Genomic DNA, 19,484 nt, shown 5'->3' with positions numbered 1-19,484 from the left:
TTCTTCCCCATAGTCATAGGGGGCAGGTATGGGTTGGCCAAAATTTTGTTTTGGTTTTTCCACGGCATCTTATGGAAAAACCCAAATGAACTTTTTGGCCAACCCAATACTATCATTAGCCCCAGTTTACAGATAAGAAAATGGAGTTTAGCTGTGCTTCAATTTGCCTGATTTACTCAGACACAAAGTGGCAAAACCAGGCTATCTGACTCCAGAGTCTATGCTGCTAACCACTGAGATTCACTGCCTCTTAGAAACCACTGTTAGGGTGGCAGGGAAGGTGGGTGGATGCTGAGGAGGGCAAAGCTCAGTGGATTCTGGGCCCCCGACTTGGACTTCAAGCCAGTCCCTCTTATGCACCAGGTTCCTGGGGAAGGTTTGTCTCAGGCAAGGGTTCCTGTCTGTTCTCCATCAATGTAGTGAAAGAGAAGCAGGGTGAGAATTGCTGAGCGGGGAGGAGAGTAGGGGTAGTCAGAGCAGGTGGTCCGGAGGCCCCCTCACCCTCTGGTTCCAGAGTGTCCCGGGCTGGATGCTGCTGCCTGAGTGGAACCAGCATCCTTGAGAACAGGATGGAGTGGGCTGTTGTGCTTGACCCCCGGCTGGGGAGACTCAGAGAGGGCCTGGGGCCAGGAGAGGTTCAGTGTCTCTTGCTGCTGGAGAGGACTGGGAAGAACAGAGTGCATGGCTTTCATGAGATTTCTTGGGAACTTAGCGTCTGCCGGCTGCCTGCTCCCAGCAGGGATCAGCCCTACCTCCATGCATCCCAGGGGAGCAGGTGGCTCTGTAGGCCCCACTGTCCCCGGTTTTTTCCGAGTCTGGCCGTGCCCGTCTGTGATATTGGCCTGTCTGACTGGGACCCGGCCCAGCTCCGGCGTGTGTGAGGACATAGGTGTGCTCCAAGAGGCTGGTGTGGGGCTGGGGGAGAAGGGAGAGGCTGTGACTGTCAGGAGTGGTGGGGAGGGGGCTGGGAGGACAGTGGACCTTCTACTCTCTAGGTGCCTCCTAGTGCTAAGGGCTGTCCCTCCAAAACTGCCCGGGGAGGAGGGAGCCCCAGAGCAGCAGGCAGCGCCCCACTCCAGATTCCACCTGAGCCCAGAATCTCTTGAGTGCCAGCGATGCCGTCTTTGGGCATAGGGTCTGAGGGCACCTTCACAGACACTCTCCTCCTGCAAGTTTATCTGCCCTGAAGCCGAAGGACTGGGAGGGCTCAGGTGCCTGGAGCCCCTCAGTGGGTTCCACTGGAGCTGATCAAACTGGCTGATCCTGCTCTGGCCGGTCCTCAGCCTGTCCCACGATCAGCTATTTCTGCTCCTCAGCTTTTTCATCCTCCTGTGGCCCCAGATGCTCCCCACCCCCACCCCACACTTAACTATTCTTGCCCTTAAGAACATTCCTGATTTTCAGCTCTTCAGACTCTTCAGCCGTCTCTTCTTTTCTAGATAACGTCTACTATCCAGACTCTGCCCTCTCCGGCTTCTCCCTTGGGTCTGCTCTCACTCTGTTATTTCTCCTGCCCAGATCCTCCATAGTCTAAAGCTTCAAACTGCCTCCAGTGATCCTTGTCCCTGGGATTCACTCCCTGGTGAGATCCCTTCCCCTGGAATGTGGGCTGGGCCCAGTGACTTGCTTTTAACCCTTGCCCCCAGGAGTGATGGGCTTCTCTGATAGCTCAGCTGGTAAAGAATCCGCCTGCAATGCAGGAGACTGTGCTTTGATTCCTGGGTCAGGACGGTTCCCTGGAGAAGGGATAGGCTACCCACTCCACTATTCTTGGGCTTCCCTTGTGGCTCAGCTGGTAAAGAATCTGCCCGCAATGCGGGAGACCTGGGTTCCATCCCTGGGTTGGGAAGATTCCCTGGAGAAGGGAAAGGTTACCCACTCCAGTATTCTGGCCTGGAGAATTCCATGGACTTTACAGGCCATGGGGTAGCAAAGAGTTGGACATGACTGAGTGAATTTTACTTTCACTTTTTCCAGGAGTGATGGAATGTCACACCTGAGATTAGGTTACAGGAGAGGCTGACTTCTGCCTTGCTTGTACTCTTTCTGGCTTGCTGCTCTGATGGAAGCTCACTGCTATGCTGTGAGCTGCCCCGTGGAGAGGTCCACATGACAAGGATCAGAGGGTAGCCTCTAGCCAACAGTCAGTGGGGAGACGGAAGCCCTCAGTCCAACAGCCTAGGGGGGACTGGAGGCTGCCAACTATTACTTGAGTGAGTTTGAAAGCTGGACCTGGAAATGACTGCAGCGTTAGCCAGCACCTCGATCCTGGCCTGTGAGAGGCCCTTTGCAGCAGACCAGGCTATGCCGTGCTGATTCCTGACCCACAGACTGAGAGGTCGTAATATTGTTGTTTTAAGACACTAAGTTTTGGGTAATTTGTTATGCAGAAGTAAGTAACTGATATACTCTCTTACACACATGCTGACACAAGCTACTTTTATTCCCAATATAGTTGCTTTCTCAGATAATCAATTCCAACTATTCCTCTAATAAGATTATCCAAGTCCAGTCATTCCTTCTTGCCAGGGGCACATGGCCTCAGGCACTCTGCTTTCTTGGTTTGTTGTTGTTGTTTAGTTGCTATGTCCAACTCTTTTCCAATCCCATAGACTGTAGCCCATCAGGCTCTTCTGTCCATGGGGTTTTCCAGGCAAGAATAATGGAGTGGGTTTCCATTTCCTTCTACAGGGGATCTTCCTCACCCAGGGATTGAACCCACGTCTCCTGAGTCTTCTGCATTGGCAGGCACTGAACCATATATTGTGCTGTGTTTAGTCACTCAGTCGTGACCCCATGGACTGTCCATGGGGATTCTCCAGGCAAGAATACCAGAGTGGGTTGCTATGCCCTCTTCCAGGGGATCTTCCCAACCCAGGGACTGAACCCAGGTCTCCCGCATTGCAGGCAGATTCTTTACCACCTGAGCCACCAGGGAAGCCCGAGCCATATAATAACTAAGTACTATTCTCTCATCAGTGATTTCAGCACCTCAGCTCCTTTTCCATCCCAGTCCCTCCTGCTTTCCAAGTTTTCCTTCTTCTACTAGAGGTGGGAACTAGGAGTGGATGAGGCCATCAGGGCTCCCCTTATATCTCCTGATGTATCCATCCATCCAACTATCTATCCATCCATCTACATATCCATCCACCCCCCACCATCTATTCTCTCACTCATCATGTTTGCATTCACTATTCACCTATTCACTCACACACTATCTACACACCAATTCATTCCATTAACTATACAACTATCCACCCAGTCTTTTACCTATTTATCCATCCATCCAATACCCATCCATTCTCCCACCCACCTACCCATCACCAACCATCCCTCCATCTCTCCACCTCACCCATCTTACCCACTCATTCTCCCCACAACCAGCCATCAGTAACTTGACAATGAACCATTCAGGGAGCCTTGTCCTAGTCCCTCTGTGTCAGAAGGGGAGACCTTCTCCTCTTTCTAGAAACCCTTCCCTGAACCCTCTTCCTTAACACCCAGTTCCTCCTATACATAGGCCTGCTAGACATCAAAACATATGCTCTTCCCAGGAACACCCCATCATAAATGTAGACAGACATTTCTATTGGAGGCTGGTGGGGGGAGAGGCTGGTGCTGGGGCTGATGGGCTTTGAGGAGAGACACCTACAGCAGGTAAAGGACCAGGATGAGGAAGATGGGAAAGGACACCAGAGAACTTGGGCCAGTTCAGATGAAAAGTAACAATAAAGCAGGAAGCTGACTGGGATACTGATTTCAAGAGGTTCTGCTCTCCCAGCTCCAGTGTCAACGAATTCACTACCTCCATCACCTGTAGGCAGATGAGCCTGAAGCCTGCTTCCCTAGAAAGGCCACCCCCTGTGTTGTCTCATATCTTGGGATCCCCATTTTCAACAAAACCCACCCATGGTTTCTGATTCCCCTTAAGTTCTGTCCCGTCCTTGAGTGATATTCCATGATTCCGAGTACATCCCTGAGAAACTTCCCTCTGGTCCCTCTGAGGCAGGGAGGGTTACAGCCAGGGCCCTTCCTGAAATCTCAGCCCTCTCTCCCACCTTCCTGGGCCGGGTCACCAGAGGCTCGAGTTCTATCACTGGCCAGAGTAGTCACCACCCCAGGGGACGGTCCCACATCACTATGGCTCCAATGCAATCCTGCCTGTCCCCTAGCTCCAGTGGGAACCTTAATAAGTGCTGTTTCAGGGCCAGTCACCCAATCAATTAATGGAATCGTTTGGAGCAGCCGATACAGGGCGACAGGCCAGGACAGAGAGGCTTTTTTTATCAGTGAAATTGGCAAGAAAGTAAGTTTCAGGCTCACGACTTTCAATTCTAGCCTTCTCAAAGAAGTAAATTGATTTTCCCCAACTGAAGATATTTAATCTTGAGAATTTAACATTTCTGTACAAGAAAATGTATATAGGTATATATATATTTTTATATATATACATAAATCAATTCCAAAGGGAGCTGAATCTCAGGGAATGTATGCGAGGAGGCAGTGGCAATGTGATTCCATGCGAGACCTTGGGTATTTTCCATACTGGAGAGGAGACCTTTTCCCAGATTAATTGGCTTTCTTATCCCTGGATATGGAGTCTTTGGCCTTATCGGATCCACATACTCGAGCAGTTAATCATGTCTCTTGGGTTATTTTTATGGGGATCAGGGGGCTCCCTCAGGCCCCTGCCTCTGCCCACCTCCCCAGCACAGACTTGCTGATTCTTTGGCCTAGCAGCTGCTTCTACTCACTGCATGAGCCCCTGAGGCTGGCCCGTGCAGGGGAGAGGCAGGAGGTAAGGGTTGCAGACTGGCTCCTGTAGGGAGAGTGAGGAGGTGAGGGCTGCAGGCGGGGGATGGAGGTAATGGGAGAGGTCGGTCCCACTGCATGGACTCTGATGTCACACTTAACTGGGTTCAAATGCCAACTCCTTCTGTGTCCACAGGCAAGTGATGTTACATCTCGGAACCTCCCTTTCCACATGGGTAAAATAGGGATACACTTAGCACAGAGCCAAGTTCTAGGATGTGCTTGATAAATGGCTGGCATCATTCTATCTTTTTAAGCCTCCTTAATTCTCTTTAAGGCTCAGTTTTCTCATCCAGAAATTGGGGATAATAATTTCTAGGGTGCAGAGTTTCTATAGAAATGAAATGACATAAGACTCAGTGGTAGAAAACTCCAGGGCTGACAGGGTCCAGGCAGGGATACTGTAAATACGTCAAGATGGCTTAATGGAGTTCTGGTAAGCTGGAGAGGGCGAGTGCCCTCTTGGCTCCTGACAATCTATCTCTCTACATGAGCGCTGGTTCAGTGATGCCCCATCTTTCATGTTTTTAAGAAGCTGGATATGTGATTTTTTAAATGCAAAAATCTCCCTATTTTAAAATGCTGATCACTAATTAAAATATATAAGAAATATCTGGCCCCTAAAATCATATCTGTGGGCTCAACAGGGCTGTGTATCACCAAGAATAAACAACAAAAAGAGCTGACATTCATTGCATGTATATCCTGTGTCAGGAATGGTTCGAAGTTGTTTATATAAATTATCCCATTTAATCTTCTCAAAAATCACCTCTATGGGGGGGGGAGAATATCATTATTATACCCATTTCATAGGTGAGAAAACTGAGGCACAGAGAGCTCACCAGTAACTGAGTCATTCTCAATAACGTTCCATTATCCCCAGGCCAACCCTGCACCTGTTGCTGCCCCTCGGCCTGTCCGCTCTGGGTATCTTCTATTCTGAGGGCCTCTGGGCTCCCCTGAAGTGCTCGGCTCTGTGCAGAGGTAGACAGCCATCCTGTGACAGAGGCACCAATATCCTCCACAATGCCCCCCGGACCTAATCTGGAGGGACCTGGAAGATGAGAGGTTCTCCAGGTGTCTACTGGCTGTGGTTTCTCCATGGGGCTCCTGTTTGCCTCAGGAGGGGACTACAGGGCAAAAGGAGAAAAGGAGCTGGCCGGTTTGCCCATCTTCTGGGTCAGCCATATGGAGGGACATCAGAGAAGAAAGCCTTTGCCTCTGTGTGCCTGGCCCTGGTCTAACTACTCTATGTACGATAGCTCGTTCAATCTCCTTGCTAATTGTGGCACAGTGGGACTCAGAATCCATGTCATCCAGGTGAGCAAACTGAGGCTCAGAGAAATAAAGTGACTTCCCCATGGTCACCCAGCAGAGACAACAGCCAAGACTCAAGTCCTGGTCTGTCTGACTCTAAGACTGATGTGACTTGACTGTGCCAGGCTGCACCACACCAAATTCTGCCTGGTCACTGCATTTCTGCCCTATTCTGCTTCTGCTAAGTGCCATCAGAGAGGCCAGCAGTCAGCTCAGGAGGAGTTAGAAGCTGAGCTCGGGAGCACCCTCCTGAGACTTCCAGCCCAGGGCAGATTCTGTTGAGCAGCTGGAAGGTGGCAGTTGGACTGGGTGGCCTCTCCAGGCACCTTCCAGACTCAGTTGCTAGGATGGGGCAACGCTATGCCCTACGTGGGGCCTGATGGTGCCCTTGGGCCCTGGGAGCCTGGAAGTCTTGGTCCCCTAAGCAGCTGTGGCTCACACACAGTCCCTCCCACGTGTGATGTCTCTCCTACTGCAACACCAAAGAGGGCTAAATCCTTGGAGAAGCTGCCTTCCGACACCCTCTCTCTTCAAAGCTCCCCAACCCTCCCTGCCGAGAACATGCTTTCCCCACATCCTCCTTTACATTTTTGCCTACATATTTTTACAGCCAAACAGGGCTTTCAAAGGCCTCCTTTTTCATCTCCTAATTAATTTTTATCTTCCAAGACGGAGGGAGGACAACACAGGAGACGCTGTTTGTGATGTTTGCTGCTCCCTGACAACTCTTCAAATGAAATTTCCTTTGGAATGACGGGCTGCCTCCAGCCACGCATCTCCCAGGCTACAGAGTGGGGGGCGAGGGATCTGGAGCCCCCTGGGAGACCGGCGCCCCACTTCCTGCTGTTGCCCTCTTTGGATGGGGATGTGCTCTCTCCCTTGAGTGCTCCTCTCCATCAGGGGGAGCTTTTTGCGACAGTTTGCAGCTTAACGAGGAAACAGGCTAACCGCAGAACTGACGTTCATCTGCCCTGGGCTCTGGAACCTTCAGGGGTGCTTCCTGTTGGGCTCCTAGCCTCAACACAGTCTCCTGTGTTTGCTTTACTTGCTTCCTGCCGTCTTTTCATTCCATCCTTTAATCCAACAACGGGAGCCGCTCAACATGTATTATTTAAGCAACTACGATGTACCAGGACTGTTCTAGGCTATGGGGATACGGCTTCACTCTTCCCCCAAGGAATTCCTGGATGGCAGCTGGCTCCTTGGCGAAATGCTATGGACACAGGGACAAAGAGCACAGGCCCTTGAGCCAGACTACTTGGGCTCAAATTTAGTGCTGCGTTTCACCGGCTGTGAGATGTGAGGCAAGAAGTATGAAGTCAGGTTACTTTCAGAGCCTTCCTTTCATCATGTGTTCGATGTGGGGATGATAATAGTCTCTGCCTTCTACGGATGTCATGAGGATGATAGGTGTGAATACAGGTAAAGTGCTTAGAACGTTGCCTAGTACACAGTAAGTGCTCAATAAATGTTACTGTAATTGTGGACTTGGCCAGTGTCTCCAGGACATCTGATGGCAACCTCTGGAGCCGATTCTTGTTCAACCCTAGTGCCAATCTTGCAGTACATACTCATGGGCAGGGGAGAGGCCCACCCCTCCAGGAGAGGACCCTGGAGGGGCTGTGGGAGACGGCAGTGTGTGTGCAGACCATACATCAGCCCCATTGATCCTTGATCAATTCACCCAACTCACCCAGCCCTTTTGGGCCTATGATTCTCTAGGTTAAACTCGGGTTTCCTTCCAGCTCTTATTTGAAAGCGACCATAAGGAGGCTACCCCCAGGCCCGGTACAGGTGTGGGGGAGGCAGAGGGCTTGGGAGAGGAAGGTAGGACTATGCAAGGCAGGGTAGGGGTGGGGCAGGGAGGAAGTAAGTTTGTCCAGGGACCTTCTGGGAGGATCTTTGCTTCTAGCTTATCATCCGAGGTGTGGGTGTGTTTAATGTAGCCACACTCAGGTTCCTCTCTGTCTACATAACAGTCATGGCTGCTGTCATTGGTAGGGAGGCTGGGCAAGAAGCCCTTCATTTGAATTAAAGCAGGAGACAAGGTGGCCAGACAGCAAGCGGAATTCACTGGCGATCAGGAGAGTGAGGAAGGGGAGCTGGTTCTGCAGGGGCTGTGCAGTTGCTGTTCCTGGCCCAAGGCCCTGGTGAGCCTGGGCCCTTCCGCCCCAGCATCCCAGCTGGGTGGTAGCATCTGCGTCCCTCCCCTGCCCTCCTCGCTACACCATTTGCAGGGAAGGTGGGTGAAGGCGGCGTGGGCTGCAGGAGGTGCTGCTTGATGCCGAGGACAGCAGCTCAGTGGGGAGCAGGGACCAGGCTCTTGGAAGCCAATCTGAGCATCTTAGCATGGAGGGAGGCAAGGGCATCCAATCAGCGCCAATGAGCCTGCACTGGGCTTATTTATGCTGCTTCCCTTTGATCGGGAGCCCTGCTTAGAGACGGGCTCATGTCTAATGCATGAGGGATGCTCTGGCATAGTCAAAGGGCTGGGCCGCAGCCTGGGGATCGGCAGGAGCAGGCGTGTGCATGCGTGCGCGCGCACACACACACACACAAACACACACACATACATGGGCCCATCCCCCCACTCACACTTATGTAAGCACACCCATGGGGACATTTAAGCAGACAGATGTGTGCACTCTCCACATACATATACATGTAGAGATTCAGGCTCATACTTCATACAATCATAGTCACATGTCCACATGTCCAGATCACAGGGACACAGGCACACATATGCTCACCAATGCATATATGCAGACACTTGTGATCAAGCAGAAAGACACACGAGCACCCAGACAGGCTGACTCGTGCGTGGGTACACGTGTGCACATGTATATACACATTATATACTGCTACATGCACTGTGCATGCAGTCACATACTCACATACTTGCTCACCCTCATGAATACATACACAGGGTCCCAGAGAGCCCCTAGTGTGCTTATGACAATGCTTTATCTCCCCTACACTATAAATAAATACATGGGGGTGACCTCACAGGAAGACTGCGTTTGCCATCAGCAACATTCCAGAGGGGGGTCCGTTTCCTCTCGTTCCTCTTCACTAAGCAGGGGAACTGCTTCCACTTTTAAGAAGGGGCCCCCGTGGACTATAGCCTGCCAGGCTCCTCTGTCCATGGAATTCACCAGGCAAGAATACTGGAGTGGGTTGCCATTCCCTTCTCAAGGCGATCTTCCCAACCCAGGGATTGAATCAGGCTCTCCTGCATTGCAAGCAGATTCTTTACCACCTCAGCCACTAGGGAGAGCCTATAACAGGTGAGGTCAGGTGGCATGTGGGGGAGGGGAATGGGGTGTAGGGAGGGGGAGGAGTGTGGCTATGCCCAGGAGGTAGAAGGCTTTCCACCTAACCCCTTCCTTCTCTCCTCACTCAGGCCCCACTGGAGGCTCAATCCATCACTCAGAGGATTAGCCTGGAAGGAGGCAAGGGCTAGAGGATGGGGAGCCAGGACGCAGTGGAAAGGAAAGCACCCCAGGCTTTCAGACTGACTGAGAGCAATCGACTACTAAATAAATACATGAATGAATGGACTCAAACCCACAGAGGTCCCAATCCTGACCATTTCTGAGAAATCATTAGAGTAGTGATTCTCAAAGTGTGGTCCCTGGACCAGCAGCATCAGCATCACCTGGGAACTCATTAGAAATGGACATTCCCAGGCCCTACCCCAGGATCTGCTGAATCAGTAACTGCAGAGGCTGGGACCCAGCAACCTGGGGTTCCCGGAGCCTTCCAGGTGATCTGGACACATACTGAGTCTGAGAACTACGGCTTAGAACATGGGCTCTGGAGGAAGGCAGACCTGGGCCAGATCCGGGATGCTTCAGCTGTGAGTCCTTGGGATAACTGGCTCCAAGCCTTCGTTTCCACATGTGTGAAATAATTGCAATACCTACTTCATGGGATTTGTCATGAGGATTAAATGAAGCCCAGCGCCATGCCTGGCCCACTGTGAGCTCTTAGTGGTGCCAAGTATAGTTATTATTACTTTAATTTCCTGGCGAACATTTATAGCTACTGGTACTCCAGTACTCTTGCCTGGAAAATCCCATGGACTGCAGCCTACAAGAGTGGGACACCACTGAGCGACTTCACTTTCACTTTTCACTTTCATGCATTGGAGAAGGAAATGGCAACCCACTCCAGTGTTCTTGCCTGGAGAATCCCAGGATCGGCGGAGCCTGGTGGGCTGCCGTCTATGGGGTCGCACAGAGTCAGGCACGACTGAGGCGACTTAGCAGCAGCAGCAGCAGCAGTCGGGGTCAGACAGTTTCCTAAACCCTCAGCTACTCTTGTAGAAGGTGAAAAAACATTAAGGAAGTGAGCCAGTGCTTTACAAAACAGGAGGATGCAACAAAGTCATGGCCAGATCCCTATGAAAGCAGGAACCTGAGGAGGTGACAGAGGCTATACCTGGATACCAGCATTCCATGAATGTAACATGCTAGTAAACATTTGTAAATACTTGCTCAAGTTTTAAGCCTTCCTTGGAGGATGCACCCCCTGCTGCCCTCTCGCTGCCCTGCTGTTCTGGGACCCATCCAGTTGGCCATATCACTACAGCTCCCCAAAGTCAATTGTTCCTAAACGGGGAGGGGCTGAGCCCTTGGGATTTCTGGCTCTGTGTGATTAAGGAAGGACAGTGAAGGGAGGGAGAGGGTCTCACCTTGAAGAAGGTCATGGTGGCCCCGTCTTTGACCGCCCCATACTCGATTTTGGTTTGCTTGGCCAGGTCATCTGCAGAGTCTATGGGTGATTCCATGCGCTCCACGGTCAGAAAGGCAGCCAGGTTGGCCGTGTAGGAGGAGATGATGATCAGCGTGAAGAACCACCAGATGCCACCAATGATGCGCGTGGACAGGGCTTTGGGCATCAGTTCAGACCCTGGGAGGAAGGAGGAGACACGTGGTCCCTGACAATGCCCAGACCAGGGCTGCTCGGTCCTCTGGGTCACAGATTCCACTGATAATCTAGTAACAGCTGAGACCTCTTCCTTAGACCAGTGGTTCTCAAAGTGTAGCTCCTGGACCGACAGCATCACCTGGGAACTTGTTAGAAATGCACACTCTCAGGCCCCACCCAGGACCTACTGAGTCAGTAACTTTAGGGATGGGGCCCAGCAATCTGGGTTCAGTAAGCCCTCTAGGTGATCCTGATCTGGGCTAAAATTTAAGAACCACTGCTTGAGAAAATGACACCCCAGTCCAGTACTCTTGCCTGGAAAATCCCATGGACAGAGGAGCCTGTCAGGCTGTAGTCCATGGGGTTGCTAAGAGTCGGACATGACTGAGCAACTTCACTTTCACTTTTCACTTTCATGCATTGGAGAAGGAACTGGCAACCCACTCCAGTGTTCTTGCCTGGAGAATCCCAGGGACGGCGGAGCCTGGTGGGCTGCCGTCTATGGGGTCACACAGAGTCGGACACGACTGAAGCGACTTAGCAGCAGCAGCAGCAGCAGCTTGAGAAAAACACACACAAGCAGAATATTTATTTCATAGTCATGTCAGACCCTCTGATGCATATCTGTGAACCACCTGTGTGGTCCCAGGTTCTGAACACCTGAATGTGTCCTAGGTTCAAGAACCCCTGGGTTCTTGAGTGAATCCCGCTCTTAGCTCTCTGTGTGGTCTTGTGCCCGTCATTTTCCCTCTTTGGGACTCAGCAAAGCATTGTCCTTCCTCTGTCCCAGCCTCACCAAAGTACCACGATGCTGCTGCAATGACATCATTTGAGGAGGAAAGTGTGTTGGAAATGCGAGTGGTATACAAATATAAGATTGCTATACGATGCTTTGCAGGAGGAGAAAAATCAACATTTTTTGAAGCTCTTTGCTGAAATAGAAAGAGTGCCGATCACTCTTCCTTCTCGACCTTGGGTGCGGAGCACAGTTTAGCTGAAACCTTGTAACTGAAGTAATTAACTAGGCGGCTTTCAAGAGATTTAAATAGCAAGTGACTCCTGAACTTTCCAGAATATTTGGACCTGCATCTGAAAAGCGTCTGCTTTGATATGGATGATTTTTTTTTCTCAAAGAAAGCACTCAAGGGAGAGTTTTTCAAATACATAACCATTTTTCTCCCTCCTAATCAAAACCTCGTGGGGAATACATCAGGGGCCAATGCTTTGAATAGCAGCAGGAGGTGGAAGAGAAGCTATTACTGCGTGGAGGGGCCTTCAGGTTCTTTCCTAACTGTCACTGAGCAGAGATGATGGACAGAGCAGCAAGGTGAGGCTTCAGGACGCTGGTGAGGACAGAAAGAGGCACTTCCCCCTCAAGCTGCCTGTCACTTCCCAGCTGCCGGAGACCACCTCCCAACCCCACCCCAGCCTCAACCGCCTGGCCCTCCCGCAAACAAGGGGCTGGAGTTGCCCCCAAAGGGAGAATGACTTATTTTAGTTGTTTGCTTGGTGAGCTCAGTCAGGCTCTGTTGGACCCCATCCCTGGCCTCTGGCATGGCTGAGAGTTTGCACGGGTCCAGAGTCCTTCATTCACAGGGCTTGGCAGGTCGTGGGCACTCAGGACACACTGAGAGAACATCAGTCATGCATTCCTTCGGCACTTGCTGGTAGATATTACTGAGGACCGGGGTTTGTGCCAGGCCTTGAGGATACACACACGAGAGATGGACAGGGACATTCTTTACCCCTCGGATCTCCTTCCCTCCCTGGTCCCCTTGTTGTCCCTCTGTGGGACCCTAACCCAGGCAGAGACTTTGGTCCTTGCCTCCCTCCCCATTCCCCGAGATAAGAGGCTCTGACAGTGACTCAGTAGACAGAGGCAATCAGCATTTGGCTCCTGGTCATCAGGGACTGTGGGGGTGGGGTTTTTCTGGGGGTCTTTCCTGGCTGGGGTCCCCTCCCCCTCTGCTCACCCTGCAGCCTCTGGTGTCTCCACACTCTGCTCCTTGCAGGTACTCTGCTTTCTGAGATATCTGAGCAGCTGTAAATCTTTCCAGAAGCTGGGCTATACCAGCGGGGGCGGGGGGGGGAAGGTACCCTATCCCAAACCTCCCTCAGGAGGATGTGAGAAAGATGGCATCCTTCTGGGTATACCAGGTCTGATGCACTCAGGCTAATGGCCCCAACACAGATGTGTCCCCTTCCTTCTACTGGTCTCCCCAGAGCCAGGCAGTCACCAAGTCCAGTCCCTGCTACATTCTGAAGTTCTCAAAGTCCATCTCTGTCCTCCACTCCCACGGCCGCTACCCTGGCTCAGGTCTTACCATCTCATTTCTGCAGTGGCTTCCACCCAGCCTCCCTGCCTCCAGTCTCCCTCCATCCTCAGCCCAACTTTGCTCAGGCAGATTTTGCGGTGGTGAGAATCAGGGGGTTGACTGCAGGAGACAGGATACTGTATGTCCATCCCAGCTGGAGCAGGAGGGGCTGGGGATGAGCCCTGCGCACTGCAGGTATTGGTATATGCTTTAGCCTCAGACGGTGAGCCAGTGCAGCTAGCTCCAGCGGAGGTGGAGCTCAGGGACCTGGGAAAGGGCACACACTTGAGCATCCAGGTGTCTCCAACCTCCTAAGGGCGCACGCACCTTGTTGCATCAAGGACCCCATTCCGAACCAGAAGCTGTTCAGCAGAGTGAAGTTATTTTCTACCACCTCGGAGCCAGGGTTGCAGGGGTGAGCGTCATACCACTCGTAAGGGCTGAACCTGCAGCAGGAAGAGGGGAGCAATGAGGCAAATCTTCGGGGAGATGGGAGGAAGGGGTGTTCACGCCTTACAAGCTGGCGGTTTAGGAAACAGTGATGTGCCGACCACTTTAGCATCAATTCCCTCATTGTTCTGCTAGGGAGGCAGGGAATGGGAAAGCAGAGTCATTTTGCTTCTCATTTTTTATGGTTAGTGCCCTTTTCTGGTGATAAAAGTAATTCAGCAGTATCTCTTAAAATTAAAAGTGCACATGCCCTTCAACCTAGCAATTCTGCGACTCATCATCCATCGTAGAAAAAACACTCTTACAGGAGCATAAAGAGAAGTGCACAGGGGTATTTATCAAAGCATTGTTTGTAATAGCAAAAAACTGGAAACAACCTAAATGTCCTTCAATAGAGGAATGATTAAATAAACTATGCCACAATTGTACTCTGAAACATCATGCAGCTGTTAGAAGAGATGTACCAACAGGGAAAGATCTTCAACACATATTGGTTTTTTTCTTTTAAGTGATAAAAATAAGAACAATATGATCACATTTACATAAATAGATTCCTGAAGACATAGTTGCATACCTATTTATGTGCATTTGAGTATAAATGCATATACAGTCTGGAAGGATCCATATCTAAAAAAAAAATCACTATTGACCTCTCGGGAGGGGTGTTAGAAAGGCAGAAGAAATTTCACGGAAGCCTGTTGCTTTGTATGTATTGCAAGAAGTTTGAAAAATGAGAACAGGCTTTTAAATTACTTGTATACTTTAAAAACCTTGAAATGGAAAAATAGTAAAATACACTCTTCATAAAATATTCAGACAGTATAAAACACAATGAGAAAGTGAAAGTATGCCATGATCCCATCTCTTGGGAAGAACAATGTGTTATATCATTTTTTCAGATTTTTCTCTCTGAATATACAAATACATGCATGACAGAAAAAAAATGTTATTTAAGCCTCCCTGCCCCCATTGCCTTCTAAGGAAGAGAAGTCCTGATAACTGGAGGGATCTTTGTTTATTGTGTGAATTCCAGTTGAGAAAATGTAAGTTGGAGGAAGCTGGAACACTCTAGAGAGACTGAGAGACTCTGGAGAAAGTCCCCACCCGTCTAGTGTGGTTGGTGTGACTGGTGTGGTTGACGTGGCTGAAGTGGCTGTTGTCGGTGTGTTCAGAGTGGCTGGTGTAGGGTCAGATGCTGAGACGAGAGACCGGGAAGGAGAGACATGTCTGATGGAATTTCCTTTTGTTTTTTAAAGTGTGATGAGTTTTAAGGGTGAGGCTGTGACTTTCCATCTCTCTTCTAAAAGCTTTAGTAAATTAAACATTGATCACCAATGCTCACATGAAAAGAATTTGGTTTTCACGAAGTGGAAAGATCCTGCAAATAGGAAATTCCAAAGTGAGGCTTCAAATCGAGATGGGGATTTTCACTGCATCCACTGATAGACCTTGAACAATCTGCAGTTGTTCCTTTGGTTTGCACTAGGATGCAAAAGCAACATCCCCGCGCTTTCTGTCTGTCTGTGTGGCAGCTCGGATTGAATAGGGGAGTACATTTGAAGCCTAGAAATGTGAGACACTTCATGCCAGAAAGGTGTGTTAATGGGTTCTTCCTTGTTTTAAAAAAAAAAAAAAAAAAGAAAAGAAAAAAAAAAAAGATGGGGATTTTCAAAGGGAATGACCATGATCTGGTTACAGGCTCTAAAAATCCACAAGGAAGAGATAGAAGATGAAGAGAGCAGAGACGAGAGGCTGTTGTGAGAAGGGTTTTAGAGGAAGCCTTTGGAGAGCTGTGCACTCAGGGGCCCCCGCATTCCCACAGTGAGGTCTAGGGAGCGTGGCTTCCACAGGGTGGCTGGGAGAGCCGGGAAATGGCTCTATAAGGATGTGGTGGATGCTGCTTGGGAAATGTGGACGGCAGGGGTTGGGCTGATGCGTGTTTTCTACGAGAGATGGAAGAGTAAGTCCTTGCTGCACAGGACTGGCCTGCAGGCCTGATGTGGTCAGGGCTAAGGTTGTTTTCCTGGACCAGATGGGCTTATACAGAAGAGAGCTCGGGCCCAGATCCATCGCGACTCATATCCAAGAAAGGCAATGAGACTCCAGCAGGGAGAAGCTACAGGGCAGGGGCTGCTGAAGGACCAGGCACTGAATGGGAGAGTGGGCCGACTAAGGAAGTACTGCGAAAGAGGACCCACGTGGGGGCAAGGGGAGAAGTCTGACTGTGCATGAGGATAGAAATGTGGAGGACTATACCGGACTCAGCCTGCTAACTTCTGAATTGAAAGTGTGTTTGTGCTACAGAGAGAGACCCAGGGTTTCTGTGCTCTGGAAGTGATCCAAAAAGTGACAGGTCCCAGCAGAGCTTTCACTGGGGCAAAGAACTTCACCTCTGTGCCCACTGAAAGGTGTGTGTGCTAGTCACTCAGTCGTGTCCAATTCTTTGTGACCCCATGGACTCTATCTAGCCCACCAGGCTCCTCTGTCCATGGGATTCTCCAGGCAAGAAGACTGGAGTGGGTTGCCAGTTCCTTCTCCTGGCAGGTGGGTGAAAAGTGGGTGAGGGATAAAGCAAAGGTGATTTCTGATGAGCTCTCATGAGCCCTGCTTTTTTTAATGTACATACATGCAATATATATGTATACAGATAGATATGATACATGTAATCATCTTTTTACATAGAAAAAATCACTTCATACCATAATAATGTCTTAGATCTTGATTTTTCACTTAATAAGCCACCAGCCTCTTTCCAGACCAGTTACTCCTAATGTCCTTTATTCTCTATAACTACTTAATAGGGTTTTTTAAAAATATATTTTTAATATTGAAGTATAGTTGATTTACAATGCTGTGCTAGTTTCAGGTACACAGCACAGTGCTTTACTTCTATATATATTCTTTTTCAGATTCTTTTCCATTATAGGTTATTATAAGATATTGAATATAGCATGTATTATAGTATAGTATTTGATATACAATAGGTCCCTGTTGTTTAGCTATTTTCTGTACAGTAGTGTGTATATATTAATTCAAAACTCCTAATTTTTACCCTCCCCCCCATCTCCTACTGTCCCCTTTGGTAGCCATAAGTTTGTTTTCTATGCCTTGTGAGTTTCTTTCTGTTTTGTAAATAAGTTGATTTGTATAATTTTTTAGTTAATGGGTGTTTTTAACCACTCCTCTTTAGTTGACACTTAGCCTGGCCCTGTTTTCCACTGTGATACACTCTGCTGAAAGAAACATCCTTGCTCACACTTCTGTGAGTCCCCAGGCCAAAGGGCAGCCTTGTCTAGGGCTTTGCTGAGAAGGCTTTCTAGATTCACGGAGACTGTAAAGTGAGGCAGGGCTTCCTGGTGGCTCAGTAGTAAAGAATCTGCCTGTAGTGCAGGAGCTGCACGAGACATGGGTTTGATCCTTGGGTAGGGAAGACCCCCTGGAGGAGGGCATGACAATCCACTCCGGTATTCTTGCCTGGAGCATCTCATGGACAGAGGAGCCTGATAGGCTACAGTCCACGGGCAGCTCACACAGAGTCAGACATGACTGAAGCGACCAAGCATGCACATGCATGTGAAGTGAGGCTCAGTGGTGACTTTCAACAGGATACATTCCCAGTGGTGGAATTTCTTACCATGACAAAAATAACTGGTCTAGAATGGGTCTCTGGGTTATTAAGTCTTGTTGTAGACCTGGGTCCTCACTACCCCTTGAGGGGCGGACAGTGCAGCAGATGCCCACTTCATAGGTGGGGAGGCAGCCTGGGCCCTCCAGCTGGCGGTGGTCCTGCAGTCAGGGGGTGGAGGGGCCCAGATTCCTACTCCAGTGCCCCAGGAAGGCAGAGGGGTGGAATGGCTGCTGGACAGTAAGGAAGATGCCCCTGAAGTGAATGATGGCTCTTGGATTTATGGCTTGTGGCTACAAGGGGTTCTCCAAGTTTTGCAAGTCAGTGGGAGAGACTGGCTTGGAGATACCCTGTCTCCCCTGAAGGGTGAAGGCTGAACTCCAGCCCCAGATAACAGGGGTAGACAGAGCACCGACTGTGGCTGGGATCACCTCTTCCCTGAGGTTCTTATCTTACTGGATTTGGCTGGAACGTGACTCCTGCGGGGCTGGACTGGCAGCTTGCCCCCTCAGTCCTGCTTCCGGGGTCAAGCACTTAGGATTATCTTCTGTCATGAGTGCCAGCTGGCCTGGTCTCTGTGATGAGAAGCATCATCCCTCCCCTCTCCTTCCCTCCCTTCCTCTTTCTCTCCCTCCCTCCCTCCCTTTTCTTTTCACTGAGCATGAAGCAGAATATTCGGGTGGCAGAGAAAAGCCTTGGTCAATGCCTAGACCCCTGATGCTAGCCAGGCATAGGCCAGCCAGTTTGTAGGATGGACAGTCCTGTGTCTTGCTGGAGCTGCCCAGAAAGAATCTAGACACTTACTCACCCTTCGCAGACCCTATTTCTTGCGCAGTTGTGTCTAGCTCTCTGGTAGCCAGCAAGCAGGGGTCCAAAGGACACAGGGCACACAGAGGGGAAGGGACAGAGGGCCACTCCCACACTACAGATGGGCTGTGCTTGACCTCAACAGCATTCTAAAAATTCAAATTAGTGACTACTTATAAAAGCCATGAGGCATCACATGAAAGTCTGAAACTCTCTCTAGAACCATGAACCCCCACAGCACTGGCCTGCATTCCTGCTTGGCACAGTCTGCTGGAGCTGAGTGGTAATGACCCTTATCTCCAGGTGTGTGCTCGAGTTTGCCTCAGTCCCCACCACTCCCTGCTGCCTACCACCCAGCCTGTTTCACTCCCTCATGCTTCCTGTGTGTGCCACCCCTGATTTAAAGTCCGGCAAGTCTTGGTTTGAAGCCCAACTCTGCGACAAAAGGCTTTCTGGCTTTGGGCAAAGGCTTAACCCCTCTGAGCCTCAGTTTCTGCTTCTGTAGAGTGGGGATAATTATACTGACCTCACCAGGACTGCTGTAAGGATTTGACAGGATGGGTGTGAATTGTGTTGTGTGAGTGGTACCGTGATGATCGTCCTGTGATGCTATTCATGGCTCTGTGACCAAGACTCTTGTCCCTCTCCTCTCTCTCCAGGGATTCTGTGTCATTCCAGCAGCTCCAGAAATCCCCTCTCTTCCAGAAAGTCTCCTCATCCTGACCTTGGGAGGGAGGGCTCCTACCTGCCTGGCCAGAAGGTAAGGGGTGGAAAGCAGCCTCTGCGGCTGCAGTGGATGAAAGGCCAGGAATTGAAGGGGGATGGGATGCACATCAAATGAGCAAAGCTGATGCGGGGAAAGCTCAAGCCGTTTTTGAGGGGGTGGGGAGCCAAGAGGCCGGCTGGCGCTGCTAAAATTATGGTGAGAGCTCTGGAGAATGGCTCCTGGCTTTCAAAGGCTTGTTAGACCATTAGAGACAAGAGGCATAATGAAGGTCTCTCTGTGGCAGGCTGGGCTGCCGGCTGGGCGAGCAGGCAGGCAGCACCAGGCCTGCCAGCAGCAAAGGGCTTCGGAGGCAGGACAATTTCCTCTCTCACATCCTTCCCTTTGGTCTGTGTCTGTGTGGGAGGAGGGAGTGAAAAGGAGCAGGGTGGGGAGAAAGCTTTCAAAGAAGACTCAGCAGAGAAAAAGGCCGACACACCAAGTCCTTGGATCTCAGATTGCT

General features: G+C 50.3%; 1 protein-coding gene and 1 non-coding gene across 4 annotated transcripts in view; one reads left to right on the top strand and one right to left on the bottom strand.

Moving 5' to 3' along the window:
• GRIK3 (glutamate ionotropic receptor kainate type subunit 3) overlaps nucleotides 1-19,484 on the bottom strand; it is a 246,441-nt gene that overhangs the window by 9,673 nt on the left and 217,284 nt on the right. For all 3 annotated transcript variants that reach the window (XM_081495260.1, XM_081495262.1, XM_081495261.1), the window contains 2 exons: nucleotides 13,704-13,822; nucleotides 10,826-11,043 (listed from right to left, as the gene is read on the bottom strand). In XM_081495260.1, coding sequence (XP_081351386.1) covers nucleotides 10,826-11,043; nucleotides 13,704-13,822 — 337 coding nt within the window. The remainder of the gene's footprint in view (nucleotides 1-10,825; nucleotides 11,044-13,703; nucleotides 13,823-19,484) is intronic.
• Nucleotides 15,257-15,384, top strand: LOC145508121 (small nucleolar RNA SNORA31). Its single transcript, XR_014055380.1, has one exon. It is a non-coding gene; the product is annotated as a small nucleolar RNA SNORA31 (small nucleolar RNA).

This window comes from Giraffa tippelskirchi, chromosome 5 (genome assembly GCF_054371585.1).
Source record: "Giraffa tippelskirchi isolate mGirTip1 chromosome 5, T2T-mGirTip1v1.2.pri, whole genome shotgun sequence".
Lineage (NCBI taxonomy): Eukaryota > Metazoa > Chordata > Mammalia > Artiodactyla > Giraffidae > Giraffa > Giraffa tippelskirchi.
The sequence above is the reverse complement of the archived record's forward strand: the minus strand, read 5'-3'. Positions and strand labels throughout refer to the sequence as shown.